Here is a 17,437-nt window from a genome sequence, read left to right as displayed (position 1 = left end):
TCTAAAGACTTATACTCATCACCATTGCCGGATCTTAGAGTTTTAATTTTTCTCCCAAATTCTTGTTCAACTCTGGTTTTGAACTTTAGAAAGAGATTAGACACTTTGGATTTATGTTTCATAAAATAAATCCAACATATTTTAGAAGCATCATCAATGAAGATTAGGAAGAACTTGCTTCCATTTAGAGATTCTTTAGTCATATGGCCTTCCGCTTCAATGTTTACTAGTTCAAGCTTCTTAGATGCTCTACTTGAACATGTAGATGGAAAGGGCTTCCTTGTAGATTTTTCAAATTGACATATACTACAAACTTGGTTTGATTTAGTTAAAGAAGGCAGATTCTCCATTAAGCCTAACTTGCTAGCCTATACCCTAGAACCAAGATTACAATGCCCAAACCATTTGTGCCAAAAGGTTATCATATTCGATTTTATCTCAAAAGCTGGTTAACAAACATCTTCCAAACTTACAAGAATGCTTTTTCTTATCATGGGAATGTTCATAACAAACTCACCCAATGGGTTATAAACAATGCATGATTTATCTTAAAAAGCAAGACATAACCATCATCCACCATTTGGCCTACACCTAAGAGATTTTGACCACTATCAAGAACAAGCAACACTTTTCTAACATACCTAATTCCCAAGGAAGTTTGAATGTTGATTGTACCTTTCACTATTGCTTATAGATACTTGCCATTGCCTATTTTAACATTGGAGCGATACAAAATATCAAGTTCAGGAAAGAGTTCTTTCTTGGGGGCCATGTGATTTAAACAATCATTGTCCAACAACCATTGATTCGAGTTAACTACCTTAGGTTGTTTCAAGGTAATAAACAACTGCTCTTTAGCAACATCAGTGTTCTTATCTGCTTAGGGTGCCTTATCATGCTTCTTTGGTTTAATTTTTTACATAGCGTCTCAATGTAACTTAGTTAGTTACATGCACGACACCTGACATTTGGTCTAAACCAACAGTAGGCCTCTAAATCATTTCTTTTCTTGTAGTGAGAATACATCTGAAACTTTCCCTTTTTCTCATGAGTTTAAAGTTTTTCCCATGCATCCTTTGCTGATTTAGATCCCATTATCATTGTAAATATGGTATCTGAAACAAACCCATGGCTACATGCCAGTGTTCTGAAGCGCTTAGCCACTTCGTCATTGTGTTGTTTGATTTATGTGAGGGTTGCAGTCTCTTTTAAGACAAGCACTTTACTTTCAGATTCTATGACATCGTAAATACAAACCAACCATTCATGAACTAAACAAAAAATTTATAGAAGAACAGGATTTGTTTTGATGAAAGACACATTTTATTCATATAAGACAACTCTATTTATACACAAAAAAAGTAGTTGCATGCATAACACTTGTCAAGACATGGATTACAAGTGTTAAATAATTGCAAGTCTTGATTCAATTAATCAACAAAGTACACATACGAAAACACCAGGCCATGCAAGCATTATTCTCAACACTAAAACCCAACAACACCGGCTAATTTACTTTTCTTCTTTCCATCTACTATTACATCTTCTTGTTTTCTTTTTATCTTTTCATCATTTAATGTAATTTGGTCGAAAGTGTATCTCACCTTAGACTTTGCTTCTCATCCCCTATTAAAGGAAAAAGGGGTGAGAACCCTTTAATTGTTTGGGTGAGATTAGATTATTAAGGTTTGCTCTCAAATTTTTTTCTAATAATAACTCAATTTATATGATAGGAGCAAGATGTGCACACCCTTGAGCATTTGAGATTAACACCATTAGTGAGTTATTGGGGAAATATGAATAAAATTTTTTTACTATCAAGATAAATAAATTTATCAATTGAGTTAACTTTTTGTTGACATATAAGGGCATATTTAAGTTTTAAATGTTTTTATCTTCCATTCATTTCGTAGATTTATTATGAAACTTAAAAATTTTCAAAAATTAGACTAACTTCTCGAGTTCGATATTCAGTTAAATGTTGTCCCCTAATGTTTTTCAATGATAAATCAAATTTTTTTTATTTTCATGAAGTAAATATAGCCATATGGAACTTCTATATGAAGTCGATGATTGAGTCCACAATAATAACCTTGAAAACAATTATTTTTCATAAAATCATCTAATTAATTCAAGGATAAAAGACATGATGATTGATGACGTGGGTGATGACAGGAAAGATGATGATAAGATTACAATTGCAAATATATAATTCTATTTCAAGGTGTAATCACCATCATATGTCCAAACATTGGCACAACTAGTTTTAGTTTACATGAAAGAAAAGAAAGGGAAAGCAAAATTCCAAAATGGAAAAGGAGAAAGCTTGCGCACATGAATTTGAGCAAAGCTCCAAAATTCTTGTTTCCCTGTTGGAGAGGTAATCCAGAATTAAACCATGGCCTCAAGTTGCAGACATGCAGGCCCTCTGATCAAACAAACAAGGACATCATGGCTTCTGTCTGCATTAGGGCTACTTGATTAGGCGGCACATCCACCATCCAAATAAGGTTTAACAACACTAAATTTCAAAAGTTATTTCAAATAATTGATCTTTTCATCTTATCAAACTTCAAAAAGAAAGATCTATGACTCCAATCATTAGTATGACCTAATGACTAAAAGTTGGTTCTTTAATTGACCTTGAAGCTTAGCTCAAACTAAGATTTTACATTGAAAAATTATAATACCCAAACCCCCCAAAAAACCAAAATTAAAGAAGAAGTAAAAAAATTTCCACATGAAAAAGGGCAAAACGAGGAAACTGTCCGAACACGTGTACGGCAAGGATGGTAGTACTCATTGACTGTGATGGATGCCAGATCCATCGTATCTCCTATCGTTTATTATTCACAGTCAAGTTATTATCACAATTATGGAATTATATGGGTGTATTTGTAAATTCGGAAGAATGAGAAGGATGTTTTGGTAATTCAAATCTTCCTTCCATAAATGCACCTTATAAGTACTAGTGGTGCTGAAGGTTGAAACAGTTGAAACGCATTACACCTCCAAAGCCAAAAGGCAAAAATTGATCTTTTTCTTTTTAAGTTTTTTCTCTTCTTCTACTTCTTCAGCTGTTGGCTCTTTCCCCTTTGGTTCACAAAAAGGTATGGATATAATCTTAACATTAATTTCATGAAATATCCAAATGAAAGTAACAATGTTTTTTGATTTCAAACTCTTCTCCTCAACATATTTTCCATTGGGAAAACTTGGTTTTCCCTGTTTCAATGGAAGTCTTTCTCTTTGCATTTTCTCATCAAAACAAGTGATGCTTTGTTTGTCTGATGGTCAACAAAATTGACAGTACATATATTTCAAAAAAAAATAAAATCATTTCGTACTATTAGTTTATATTCATTGGAATTTGTCATATTTAGGAAGTTGCCAGTTCATGTGGCAGCCTTCCTTTACCATACATTTCCTCCTTTTATCATGTACATTTCGCTTATCAAAAAGCTTCAGTTTCTTTTCACAATATATTTTATTTTATAACAATATTCCTTGATCAATGGAAACCGTTTGTTTTTTTTATCACCATGCCAATTCCCAAGAAAAAACTTTGGTTATATGTCCATGCAGCTGTTGTTAATTCCCACATGGAGAAACCAACTAATTCGACGACTTTGGCTCGAACAAAATCCGATCAACTGGTGGAGACTCTGGCGGCCGCCTTCAAGTCACCAACGCAAAGTGATCAGGCACCGGGAACATCTGATAGCGGAGGAACTCTCTCCCGGAAGTCCAGCAGGCGGTTGATGACGGCTGCATCACCAGGGCGGAGCAGTGGGGGTAGCAAGAACATCCACATTAGGAAGTCGAGGAGTGCTCAGATGAAGCTGGACTTGGAAGAATTGAGCAGCGGGGCGGCTCTCAGCCGTGCCTCCAGCGCTAGCTTGGGCTTATCTTTTTCATTCACTGGCTTCACTGTGCCGCCTGATGAGATCGCTGATTCCAAACCCTTCAGCGACGATGATATACGTGAGTAGACATATCTCTGTGCTTTTCCATGCAAAATCTTCTGCTTCAAAATTTAAGTAGCGGTTTTGGATCATTATTAAATTGGATTAATAATTATATAATATGAAGTTAATTAACAAATGAAAACAAGTAAAAACATCACGTAGCTTAAATTATATCGCTTGATCATATATAATAACCATTTGCTTGACTTTATTCTCTTTAAATTGCCTATCAAAAATTAATTAATATAAACATGCATGCTTTCATTTTCATTTAATTTTTTTTTCTAAATTAAAAGTTTTTATTATTTTAAAATCTATTAGGATGATTTAGGTCAGATGTGAGCAACTCCAATTTGATTTTATATGCATGTATTTCTATTTCTATTCAAATATATCATTTTCGTTTTATATAACTCAAATGGAAGTGTTACAACCCTGCTATATAATTTTTATGGAAACCAAAAACTAGGAACTAAGATTATTTCGAACTTTTATTTTTTCTTTTGTATTATAAAAAATAAATATTTGAAAGAAATGAGGTATTTAGGTCATAAAAAGGGGAACCATTATTTTGTCCACAAAAGGGAGATAGAGAGAGTGATGGTTGCGGGGGTCTAAGCAAATGATTGATTTTGGTTAGGCCAAAGAGAGGTTACCAACTTTTCTCATAAGCCGCTAGAAATTTGAAAAATAGGAGAGAAAAAAAAAAAAAAAAACCAAGGCCAGCGGCAGCTTTAGACCTTATAAATTAAAGTGAACATTGAACCCCGAAGTAATGTCAAGCTGGTACAAGATGTGACCTTTTTTTTTTACCCTAAAACTAGGAACCCGTCTTTTCACCCTTTTTATTACCAATTTCACAAAAGGGCTAGTGTTATTTAGCAACATTCTACCAAACCCTAATCCTAAATTCTTAATACTCTCATCTTACAATAGTCATGGTTATTTATTTATTTTTAAGTAAGGAAAGAAATTTGAATTTTATTTTTTAGATATAGAATCATATGTTAATTAATAAATCAAATGTTCATATATGTCATGGTCATCTATTTTAACTATACCTTTTTTTCTATTTCATAAATATTTTTTTTAACTTAATTAATGTTAATAAAGTAATTAGCATCATGCATTATAGAAACTATTATGATGCTTCACATCAGACTCCTCATCAACCGGAGACATCACATATGGTTTGACCACAAAACAAACAAAATAACCAAGTCATCTGTGGGTCCTCCATATTGTAGAAAGATGTACTGTGGATAACATAACATTAAACAATATGATGGAACCATTGGACCCCAGGTGCGTAGAAATTTGCTTCTTCGTTTGATAGGGATCTTACCTTTCAATTTCGTCCATCTCGCCCGCACTCGCTCCACCCAAGTTCGACTTCCAGAACACAGTTCAGACTTCCGGTGGTATTGTCCTGGCTATTGGATTGAGATCCCTCCGCCTTTTTAAGGGACCCAAATTAGTCAATGAATTCATTATCATCTGCTTATATATTGAACAATGAAACAAGTACGAAATAAGAACGCATGACTTGAATTATCAAGGATTCGGCTGAAAAATAGTTCTCCTATACCATTTCTATAATTTGATTTCTCTCTTTATTTCTGATCCTTTATATATATATATATATATATGTATGTATATATATCGCCTAGCTCTACCTTATCCTTATTGCATAATCATCTTCTAGTATGAGCGCAGTTACCAAGGAGAATGGTGAGGAGATATTTTCTTTTTCCTTTTTTTTTTTTTTTGTTTTGTTTAATTTTGTAGCTCAATAATGAGATTCTCTTCTACATAAAAGCTGGTCCCCGAAATAGAAAGTGAAATTTAGAGAGGATTTTAACTTTTACACACGTATCATTGGATAAAAAATTGAGATGTGATTATCAATTAGATTAAGTCCAAATGGGGTCTTACTTGGGTGCAAAGCAGCACGTTTGAGTCATAGATACTTATAGTTATAGCCTCAAATGCTACATAGGTTGCTTGAAACTATGTTCAAGTAGAAACATACTCTATCATTTCAGATACTAATCAATAAATCATCAAACAATATTTACTTAGATATATAAAAAAAAGAAAAAGTCATATTGAACATCAAATCATGCTCTTATGACGTATTGGTTTCTTAAGCAACCAGTGATCTTCATTGCAGCTGAAGATATCGAAGCTGGCACCCATAAGCCGAAATTTCAGACAGAGCCTACTTTGCCAATTTATCTCAAGGTAACGGTTTTTGAACATGCAGGTTTTCCTGTATCCTCCTTTAATCTGCAGCCGCATCTTCAGGTCTTGAAATCTGTGTTTGTTAATGGTGCGTGGATTGATTTGGGTACAATCTATTTGGACAGGCAAGGATGGGGAATTGTCTAAAGATCAACGCGATCCATAGAACATGGCTAGCATGGCCCGGTTCAGTCTTGTACAGAGTCTCATCTTACATGACATTTATGTACAAGACTCTCCCTTCTTTCCAACAAATGAAAAAGATTGCAGAATCTGGTTTAACTGGTATTGAAAATGTTAAACCAAAGTATAAGAGTTGAATATTTTCTTATCTGACAAGTTCTAAAGCATGCATTTAGGCTAGAAAGTCGTCTTTATTTAATGCGTGTCTAGTCTCTAGACTTTGTCCTTGGCCAAATGAGGGCATGAAAGTTACATAAAAGAACCACCTGAAGCACAATTTCATTGAGGAAAGAAGGGTATGGACAATCTGATATATACTACCTTTCCCCTTTTAGCTTTCGTTTTTTGTTTTATTTTCCTCTTGATTAGGGAAAATGAATTGTCATACTGAGAATAATTATATACTTTGAAACTTTTGCTTGCATTGTATTATTTGGTCTACGTACTGGAACTGATAACATTCAGATTATGCAGGATTATACACAAAAGATCTCTTTTGGCTCTCTCTTTAGCTCTATGTAAACACTTACTCGAAATCTCACTTATCAGATTTCATTGTGGAAGAAACAATTTTTTCTGAAGAATTCGCCATGATATATCTGATCCATGCATAATATCATGAAAAATGTATTCCATGGAACTTGGGGTGAATATAACTTACTCAATGAAGGTTCTTATCCCTGTCATGAAATTTGCAGTTCACAGATGTCACTTACAAGGTGATTATCAAAGGTATGACTACTTCTGAAGAGAGGGATATATTGAATGGAATCTCTGGTGCTGTATATCCAGGGGAAGTTCTGGCACTTATGGGACCTTCAGGAAGTGGGAAGACCACGCTTCTTAATCTGCTCGGCGGCAGATTAAATCAGTCTTCTGTCGGTGGTTCAATTACATATAATGATCAGCCCTACTCCAAGTTCCTGAAGAGCAGGTAAGAATCTGAAACTTTGCACACGATTCATCTAATGCAACTTCTGCTGGTTTTGTCAATGTAAGAAGTTCAGGCACCCTTACTTTCCAAAATAACTTTCCAGGTAATTTAGTTCCCAAATCAAACTGCTTCACCTTTCAGCTAATTAACCACGATGGAAGTACGTACATTTTGGTCTTCTACAGACTGCATCCGGCATGATATATTTAACATGTGAACTGCATAGCAAGCTACAATAAGACATCACTAACATGGTATAGAGCAGAAAATAGAAAGAGTTATAACAGAAAGTAATTGAAAACAAAAATCAAAGCAAGAGGGTTAGCATATTTTCAAGTGACTAAGGACTCTGACAATCAGGAATTTAATTGATCATGTCTTGTTCAAAGAATCGCTTTACAAAAGGATTATCAGAAACTGCACCTAGGAGTGCAGTCTGAATAATGAACATTAGAATAACATTAATGGTAAATATGGCAGGATAGGGTTTGTGACTCAAGACGATGTCCTGTTTCCTCACCTTACAGTGAAAGAAACATTGACATATGCAGCCCGGTTGCGGCTGCCGAAGACATTAACAACACAGCAGAAGGAAAAGCGAGCCATAGATGTCATTTATGAGCTAGGCTTGGAGAGGTAATCTCTCTCTTTTCTCCTTACTACTGCTACTGAATCTCAGACTACTTCTAAGCATCTAAGTATTGAAATAACAAGCTTTGTTTATTCAAATGATGTAAACAGATGTCAAGACACCATGATAGGTGGCTCATTCGTCCGTGGAGTGTCTGGTGGGGAGAGGAAAAGAGTTTGTATTGGCAACGAGATCATAATCAACCCTTCCCTTCTGTTTCTTGATGAACCAACCTCTGGCTTGGATTCTACAACAGCTTTAAGGACCGTTCAAACATTACAAGACATAGCTGAGGTTTGACATCCCCAGTTGAAAGTATTTCATTCTTTAACCTTTCTTGAAGACATAGCTGTTAATTTCAAAACCAAACACGTTGGACGAATAAAGCAGTTGACAGAATTGTAAAAAATGCATTTTTTCTGTTTCTAATTTCTTCTGCTCTCTTGGCAGGCTGGGAAGACAGTGATAACAACAATCCACCAGCCATCGAGTAGACTCTTCCACAAATTTGACAAGTTGATTCTTCTTGGGAAAGGCAGTTTACTCTACTTCGGGAAAGCTTCAGAGGCAATTATTTATTTCTCATCCATAGGATGTTCCCCTCTAATTGCCATGAACCCAGCGGAGTTTCTGCTTGACCTTGCAAACGGGAACATAAATGATATTTCTGTACCATCAGAACTAGAGGATAAAGTACAAATGGAGAATTCAGAAGCAGAAACAAGAAATGGGAAGCCACCCCCGGCAGTTGTACATGAGGTAAAGTTCAAATGACTCTAAACTTTACAAGAAATAGACAGAACCTTTTTTCCTTTTTTCAGTACAAGAGGAGCACTATGACTCGAATATAAAGTCTTAACCCAAAACCTTATCAGTCTGAGGGGAGCGCAGGTAAATAGTACATAGACAGCATTTTAAAGGAGTATATATACATAGCTAATTTCTCAAATGACATCAAAACCTCTAATCTGCCTAACGATGCTCTCATCTGAAAGCAGTATCTTGTGGAGGCCTACGAGTCGAGAGTTGCAGAAAACGAGAAGAAGAGACTTATGACTCCTCTTCCCCTAGATGAAGAACTGAAGTTGAAAGTGTCTTCTTCAAAGCGGCAATGGGGGGCAAGCTGGTGGCAGCAATATTGCATATTATTCTGCAGAGGGATCAAAGAACGAAGGCATGATTATTTTAGCTGGTTGAGAATCACCCAAGTTCTTTCTACAGCAATCATCCTGGGATTACTCTGGTGGCAGTCAGATAGTAAAAGCCCCAAAGGCCGCCAAGATCAGGTAAATGGATCATTCTTTTGTCAAAGAAAATGCAATAGTTTGACCACGAGGGATACAACCATCTCAATTTGTCATCACAAAAAAAAAAACCTGGAATGACCATATCATGATTTTTGACGTTGCGAGTTGAAACTTTGCTACTAAAATCATGGAACCTTGCAACCTTGCAGGCGGGGCTGCTGTTTTTCATTGCTGTCTTCTGGGGATTCTTTCCTGTCTTCACTGCAATCTTCACATTTCCTCAAGAAAGAGCCATGCTTAGCAAAGAAAGAGCAGCTGACATGTACAGATTGAGCGCGTATTTTTTTGCTAGGACTACAAGCGACCTTCCACTTGACCTGATATTACCAGTACTTTTCCTACTGGTAGTCTACTTCATGGCTGGCCTGAGACTGAGTGCCAGTCCCTTTTTCCTCAGTATGCTTACGGTTTTTCTCTGCATTGTTGCTGCCCAGGTATGTCCGTTTGCAACTTGTAGTTAGAAAGAAACCATTAACACCATGACCTAATGCAATCTACTATGTCTGGCTGCTTTGGCAGGGGCTTGGACTAGCTATCGGGGCTACACTAATGGACTTAAAGAGGGCAACGACTTTGGCTTCAGTAACTGTGATGACCTTCATGCTCGCTGGTGGCTATTTTGTAAAGGTAGGCAAGCAATGTTGTTTAGAAGTTTAAAACTGCATAAAGACGATCATCAACTTTCTCTCCACACTAGAGGAGTTTAATTTCAACTAGCTGGCAGATACATCTAAGAGCAGAAATATTAACTCATTGCGTATAATTTTGCAGAAAGTTCCAGTGTTCATATCCTGGATCCGCCATATTTCTTTCAACTATCACACCTATAAGCTTCTTCTCAAAGTACAATACCAAGGCATCGTGCCTCCAGTAAACGGGATAAAACCTGACAGTGGCTTGAAGGAAGTTGGTGCCCTGGTAGCGATGATTTTTGGCTACCGACTCTTGGCATACCTTTCTTTGCGGAGGATGCAACTCCACTGTGGAACTTAAAGGAACAACGATTTTGAGGAGTATCCACTGAAAAAAGGGTCCGACTTTCCATTATTTCAAGGGTAATCCTGAAATGCCTGTTCTCAAAGTTGCAAGCAAGGATCAGGAATCAACACAATGGATCCAGCTTGACCTTAAGAATTTGTCAATGTTCTCACATAACAAGCAGGAGCATTGACGAGAATTCCACAACCATATCATAAGCATGTACGTGGATTTTAGTATCTGAAGAATACTTGCATGTGTTTTTGAATGATCAACAAAAACTTTTTAACTCGTGGGTTAGTCTTACTAAAGATAGCCTTTTGATTGTAACCAAACATAATTTATCAATTATCTTTGGAATTTGGTAATCAAATTATCAGAGTCTGGTTATCAACGGAGAGGGGGCTGAAACACTGAAAGGCGAATGGTAGGATTAACTATCTTTTTTCTCCTTCTACAATCAAGATCATTGACTGTAACAATATGCAGTTAGAAATTATGACAATGATTAGAAACATTGGTAGTCACTGTCAGGTGGCAAAGTACAACCTCTGATTAATTACCTATATGCAAGTCGTATACATGAAGGCCACTCAAGTTTTATAGACATATACTTACACCTTGGGATAAGTACAGATAATGATTAATCGCCAAATCTTTTAAAAGACAACTTTGAGAAATATCTTGCCAAGCTTCAGTGGCAGTCCAACTATATATATTCGTCTGAACCTGAAATCAGCACTCCAGGCTATGCTTGTCTAGCAAATTAATAATGGTGTTATGTCTTGTGTCTTTCCACATGTTACCTTATGCCAATGTCCTTAACCAGCCAAGTAATCGAAGAAGAGCAGTGTCTAATATAAGAGACTTCTTCTCAAGCCCTAAAAAGTAAGAAAAAAAAAAAAAGAAAGAAAATCAGCTAATATATAGAATTCACTATCAAGTATAAGAGTGATTAGCAAATAACTGACTCATGTCCAAAGATATCAACCAGGAGGGGAGGAAGAAGAACCAAAGAAGTTGACATTAAATTATATCTTCAAAAGTTTCCAGAAAATTCCCTAGCAGGAGTTCCTGCTTCCTTGGAGGTTGAATGAATATTTCAATTTTAGATATATATATATATATATAAAATACTCCAAAAAGAAGTTGTAAGTACCCTTGTTGCACACATGCTCAAGTCCAAGCAACATAGACTCAATGTAAATTTTCACTTCATATTCATATTTTTATAATTCTAATCTTGCTTAGTCAAAGCTTTAATGGATTCCCAGAAAATTTATTCCTGCTTAATGCTAACTCCATCCTAGTCTGGAAAGATGCATCTTACCAATATCGGCAGCAACCCTATGAGCACACATTACTCCTGAAAAAGCAACTGCTATAACACCTTGTCCTGGAAAGCAGCTATCTCCAACACAATAAAGACCACTTATACCCTGCAAATTATTATTGTATGGACCATCCAATTAGCAGCAAGCTTATATGTTTACTAAAAACTAATAACTACTCAAAAAATCTACCGGAGGTCACTATAAGACTCACTGTTGTATTGAACGGCATTCCCAATAAGCCCTTGGGAATTTTACGAGGCATTGGTCCATAAGTACCCATGTCCCGAGCCAAGAACCGCCTGTGTGTCTTTGGGGTCCCTACCTACAGTGATTTCAAAACATTTCATAAATGGAGAATCCAAATTGTTATGACTGTATAGTGTATAGTTTTATTGACTCTATGCAGAGTGTGCACTTATGAACAAACTGACAATCATGTGAAAAGCCAGTTTTGTTCAGTTCACCACGGAATTTGGCAGCAGAAACATATAAACTTCACATTAAAATATAGGAATGCTTAACAAAACTCAGGAAAGCTTTAATCCCCACAGTTTGAAGCTAGGCAAAAATCCATTTTCAGTTTTAGGAATAGTTACTCTGAACTACCCACATCTTTTAAGTTGGCACTCTGCAGTGCATAGACTTTTTTGTTTCTCCTTCTCTTTTCTTTAAATGAACACTCTGCATGTGGGGGCCATATTTTGATAAAGTATTATAAAGATAAGCATATACCTCCTTAAAAACAATGGATGATTTAAGCCCTGGAAATAGTTTCTTCTCCAACCTCCCAACGATTTCCTCTGCAATTTGCTCCTTTTTTGCTTCATACTCCTTTGGAGGAAGGCCCTAGAACAACCAAAATATTAATATCAACAATAATAATTCAAGGAGCCAAAAAAATTAAAAATACAACTGTAATGCAACTTGGATATAGGTGAGGCTAGGACAACAGGAGGAGAGGAAGGGGGAAGGGTTCAAAGTGGGGAAATTTAATATTTACTGTCGCTTCTAGATTTTATACATGGCCTGAGCTTACCTCCCAATCTTCTATGGAAGAAGTTGTAAATATGTGAAGAATATGACGCCCTTTTGGAGACAACGATGAATCAAGAACAGTTGGAATGCTTAAAAAGATACTCCCATATGGTTCCTCTAATCTTGTCCAGTCATCCTTTAAGTATGGAAGGAAAACATATATGCGATGAACTATCAGCCATTACATGCAAAATTGCTAAAAAGATTTGTACTCCTCAATTCTGTGTGTGTGAGTATGCAAGAGTGAAGCCAATAAGAAACAAAAATACCTCGAGCACAAAATGATGACAATCTGTATCTGGAGGGAGAACATCAGCCTTAACACCCATGTGAATTGAAAGAAATGATGGAGCCTTAACATAAACTTTCTGAAAATTTTCTTCTTCTTTTGGAAAGTTTTCTCCTTTTAACAGCTTCCCTACATAACAATGCATTGCAATTCAGTCATTTTACAATAGACCTGAAGAAACCAGTGCAAGAAACCTAACCAGCTCCTTCCCAAAACTAACCAAATGTATCCCATCTAGTAGCATTTGATATTATGGTTCTAGCGAAAAACTCCCTTCCATCTGAAAGCCTCACTCCCACCTACAGAACTCAATCCAAAATACTATAAGCAATAAATTATGGCTACCACATGTAGAACCATCAATTGTACAACTTTTGACATCAATTTATGCAAGGTATTTCAAATCTACGAACAAACTTACAGCTTTGCCCTGGTCAAGTATAATGTTAGTCACATTTGCCCTGTAAAGTATTTCACTACCCTGATCAATCAGGCCTTCAGCTAAAGACTGCGCAATTCCACCAACACCACCAACAGGATAATTAATTCCTCCAAAATGCCTGTCACATAGAACCTGGCACAAGCTATGGATGAGAGAGAAGTTAATAACACAGAGAAGAGTGGCTGAATGCTAATTGAACAGCTTACCATGCCTGCATTGATCATTGGTGTCCGCAAAGCATTAACTGTGCTCACTATGAAACACTGCAGAAATACTTCAATATTAGTAGAAAACCTTGCAATAAATATTATCTCTAACCCTCATGCTCCTTTTTCCCTTTTTTAGGATAATTGGGATTTTGTCACACCTCTGCATCTATGAAAGACAACAACTGGGGATCCTTCATGTACTTTCGAGCAATATCTCCAGCGTTTTGGGGCAGATAATAAGCTGTAGGCAACAGTACATCAATTAATTAGTTCATAATAGCTTTAAGAGGAAAATGGGAAGGTCAAAAGCAGTAGGAATTAATAATAACATGATTACGCACTTAATAATTATATAAAATCTCAACATTCAGGACAGCCTACCAGAAGGGTATAACACAACATAAAAGGCATAATTTTTACCTAAGAGTCCCAAGATTGAGACCAAAGTGCAATGATTTTAACTTTAAGAGTCTTAAGATTAAAAAAGCCAACAGCACTATTTTATCAACCATCGAAGATCATGTTTTGATCAAAATCCTTGTTGAGTCGGAGAAGTTTGCGAGAACAAATTTTAGGAGGGAGAAATTCCATTAATGCAACAGTTATAATCATTTTTACACCTGGAAGCGGTGGCAATGGATTTTTAAGCTGTATTTTTTTTGTTTTCTTTTTTCTCTGCTAATTCTTATTTTGAAAAACAAAAAGTACAGTATACTTTAGAGATTCACTTATCCACTTCCCAATCAAGAATGTTGTTTTCCTACAGATTTCTCATTTCTGTGATACTAAATATGTCCTGACACTACAGATGTCCTCAACAGAGTCATAAAACTAAATTCACAATCAACTCCATTGCTATAAACTATTTAAAAATTATTATAAAATTTTCACACCAAGTACTTAAATATTTAGCAGTAGTTACCGAGTGTCAAACATTCAAGAGGCTTCTGAAAGAACTGTCCAAAAAGGTAGATTGGCTCCTCAAGTGACTTCAATTGCAATGAGTTCAAGGCATTGAAGATCTAGCCAACATGTGTACAAGTTCTTAAAGTGAGTAAGGAACTAAAGCGTACAGTTCAGAAAACACAGGAAGCAGCAGTCACCTCAATCAGAACAGACCTTCCAACATTCGCCATAGAATTTGAGGATCCCTTCCTTCTCATGTGGAAATCTACTAGTAAGTTCCTTGATAAATTCACTGTATTCTTTATGTACTCGAACAGAAAGGTTATTTGGTAGATGGAAATGGACTGTGGTGGGATCAGGAATCACCTCCATCTCACGGCCAACTGCTGCTAATGCTTGAGTTATCAAATTGAGATTACCCTGCCAAGAATTCAAGCACACATCAACAGAGGAAAATTCAACATTGAAGATGTTACTAATAGCTCAGTATACTTTAGCCCTTAGTGAGTAAGAGAAAAAGGAAAACCAAGACAATTGTAACATGCTTCAACTGCCAAGATTTTTTCTCCCTTGCACTATGAAAACAATATGGTGTAAAAGACTCTCTCTGTCTCAAATAGAAAAGTAAATCTGGAAAAAAGACACACTTCTCTTGTTGATTTTCTCCAATTGTCATTACAAACAGTAAGCATCCTATGAATAAAGAGCACAAAGACCTGTTAAGCAGTAAGTTTCAGTCGTGTTTGAATCCATTTATGTCATGTAGAAATAGTGTGAATATTTATCACCCAATACCCTTCGCAAGATCTACTGTTTTTACTTCATGCAGAAGTATGGCATTTAACAAATATCCATGTAAATACAGACAATCCTGCAACTTCAGTTTAGCAAGCAGTCAATGATAAAGTTTAGAGTTCTTTACATATTGAATCACGAACAACTTACAGAACTAAATATTTATTTATTTTACTACTAATAAATTGACATATTACCAAATAAAAGATCAAAGACTCCGGTTCTTCATAATTGTTTGGCATACACACAGTGACGTTTTCTTTAAAGTACGCGAACTCACCAAGGACCAAGCTTCCACCTTTTTTTTTCTTTTTCAAACAAAGAATTCAATTATTCAAGACCACTGAGAATATTGAAAAATGAGTATTATAATACTTTATTCCTATTCAATCAAATTATCAGAACCCAAACGCAAATGCCAGAAAACAATTCCAACATGCACTTAATACAACTAATGATAAGAAAAACTGACCTTATCACTGAATCCGAACATCACAGAAGATCCTACATCAAAAGTGTATCCATCCCTCTGGTAATACCCAGAACTACCTCCAGGAATAACATACTTCTCCACTACCAGAACCTTAGCTCCTTTCACTGCCAGCTGTGTAGCTGCAACCAACCCTCCGATCCCTGATCCTATAACAATTGCATCATATTTACTCTCCCTACCAATTCCTTCCTTTCTATCTATCTCCACCACACTATCTACACTCAACATCGATTTCGACCTCAAAGTAAAGCCCTTTTTCCTCTGAATCACCTGAAAATACTTTAATTTGACGCTACCAGCCTTTTTACCATTGGAATGCGAACTTTTCGATGGATTACAAGACAGAAACTTGGTTTCCACATGTCTGGGAATGAATTTGTTTAACAGAATGGTTTGAAAACACCCTAAATTCATGTTACTACGCTTGTAGTTGTTGGAAACTAAGGGTTCAACTTGCTGAAAAGATGCAAGGTTCAGTTTTGGAAACCACCCAACTTTTCAGAATTGAGCTTGTAACAACCCCACAAGTCAAGGTTTTTGAAGAATCAAAGGACTAAATTCTGGAGTTTTGGGAAATGGGTATTGAGGTTTGGAACTGGATTGTTTGTTGTTAAAAAAATATTAAGAATTGAGAATGGTAAGGGGGGAGAGGAACCTAATTCTGGTGTGGAAAGTGTGTATAGGAGGAGAGAAACAATTATTTTTTATTTTACATCAAATGATTTTTGGATTTTGATGGGATTTATGGGTGATTGGGGTCTTCCCTCATCTGATACCAAAACCATGATCCTATTTGGTTACCTGTAGGAATAAAGACAAAGCGAGTTCCATTTGTGCAGTTCCGTTTGTGCTTGAGCAGATGTTAGTCTTGGCTTGCCTTTTTGGTTGGTTGGGCAGCAGTTAAAAATAGAGTTTTAAACAAACCACAAGGGCATTATAAATTAAGCTTTTCCCTCAATATGGAAATCAGCTTAGTTGGACATCATGTTTTCAAAATTATTAAGAGTATGAAATATGGTTATCTTGTCTAAACTAAGTTTATAATTGTTCAATGTATAATGCCAATATATCAATCTATCAAAATCATATTGTTTTATTTGATTATGTCTCTTTATGTAAATTATATAAACAAAAAATTTTGTGCTATGTCCATCATTTATTAAAAACAACCTTGCATAATACTTGAAATATCTTTTAAATTATTTTAAATAAATTATTATCCTTTTATTATGTTCAATCAAAACTCTATAATTTTATTTTAAGTCAAATAAATTTTTATGATCAATAATTAACTAATTGTCATTAGTTAAAATGCCACTTGTTATTATACGTTAATGTATATAATGAAAAATATCATATAACCATGTTATCATATTACATTACTATCATTATAATATGTTAATATATCATATTAGTATCATGTGATATATAATATTAATTGATATTTTAATTAATAATAATCAGTCAACTATTACTTATAATAGCTTATTTGGTTTAAAATAAAAATATAAGGACTTAATTGAATATAATAAAAGAATAAAAACTTATTTAAAATTTTTTAAATAGTTTAAAAAAAATTTTAAATATTATTTCAAAAAATAATAAATTTTAAATTTGATATTAAACATTGTACTAAGAGCTCAAAATTGATATTGTTTGTTAGCCTTTTTATCAAGTTATTTGTTCTCA

General features: G+C 35.3%; 2 protein-coding genes across 3 annotated transcripts; one reads left to right on the top strand and one right to left on the bottom strand.

Moving 5' to 3' along the window:
* The first annotated feature begins 2,996 nt into the window (after positions 1 to 2,996).
* On the top strand, positions 2,997 to 10,581 carry LOC110420122 (ABC transporter G family member 22-like). The gene is made up of 11 exons (XM_021433306.2): positions 2,997 to 3,110; positions 3,586 to 3,984; positions 6,142 to 6,212; positions 7,094 to 7,329; positions 7,810 to 7,965; positions 8,071 to 8,254; positions 8,411 to 8,719; positions 8,959 to 9,246; positions 9,417 to 9,701; positions 9,787 to 9,894; positions 10,039 to 10,581. Exons 2-11 carry the CDS (start codon positions 3,603 to 3,605, stop codon positions 10,258 to 10,260), a joined length of 2,241 nt encoding a protein of 746 aa, XP_021288981.1. The 5' UTR covers positions 2,997 to 3,110; positions 3,586 to 3,602; the 3' UTR covers positions 10,261 to 10,581.
* A 148-nt stretch (positions 10,582 to 10,729) lies between these two features.
* Positions 10,730 to 16,634, bottom strand: CRTISO (carotenoid isomerase). Of its 2 annotated transcripts, XM_021433308.1 has the most exons (13): positions 15,728 to 16,633; positions 14,674 to 14,880; positions 14,477 to 14,576; positions 13,713 to 13,795; positions 13,552 to 13,608; positions 13,325 to 13,477; positions 13,124 to 13,202; positions 12,884 to 13,032; positions 12,616 to 12,750; positions 12,312 to 12,425; positions 11,791 to 11,901; positions 11,576 to 11,684; positions 10,730 to 11,126 (listed from the first exon to the last, which is right to left on the bottom strand). In XM_021433308.1, exons 1-13 carry the CDS (start codon positions 16,160 to 16,162, stop codon positions 11,053 to 11,055), a joined length of 1,806 nt encoding a protein of 601 aa, XP_021288983.1. In that variant the 5' UTR covers positions 16,163 to 16,633; the 3' UTR covers positions 10,730 to 11,052. The 2 variants fall into 2 exon arrangements, with proteins under 2 accessions (XP_021288983.1, XP_021288984.1); XM_021433309.1 differs by lacking the exon at positions 12,616 to 12,750 and having other exon boundaries at positions 15,728 to 16,634.
* Positions 16,635 to 17,437: the final 803 nt, after the last annotated feature.

Source organism: Theobroma umbraticum, unplaced genomic scaffold, assembly GCF_002168275.2.
Source record: "Theobroma umbraticum cultivar Fairchild unplaced genomic scaffold, ASM216827v3 scaffold_86.0, whole genome shotgun sequence".
NCBI lineage: Eukaryota > Viridiplantae > Streptophyta > Magnoliopsida > Malvales > Malvaceae > Theobroma > Theobroma umbraticum.
The sequence above is the reverse complement of the archived record's forward strand: the minus strand, read 5'-3'. Positions and strand labels throughout refer to the sequence as shown.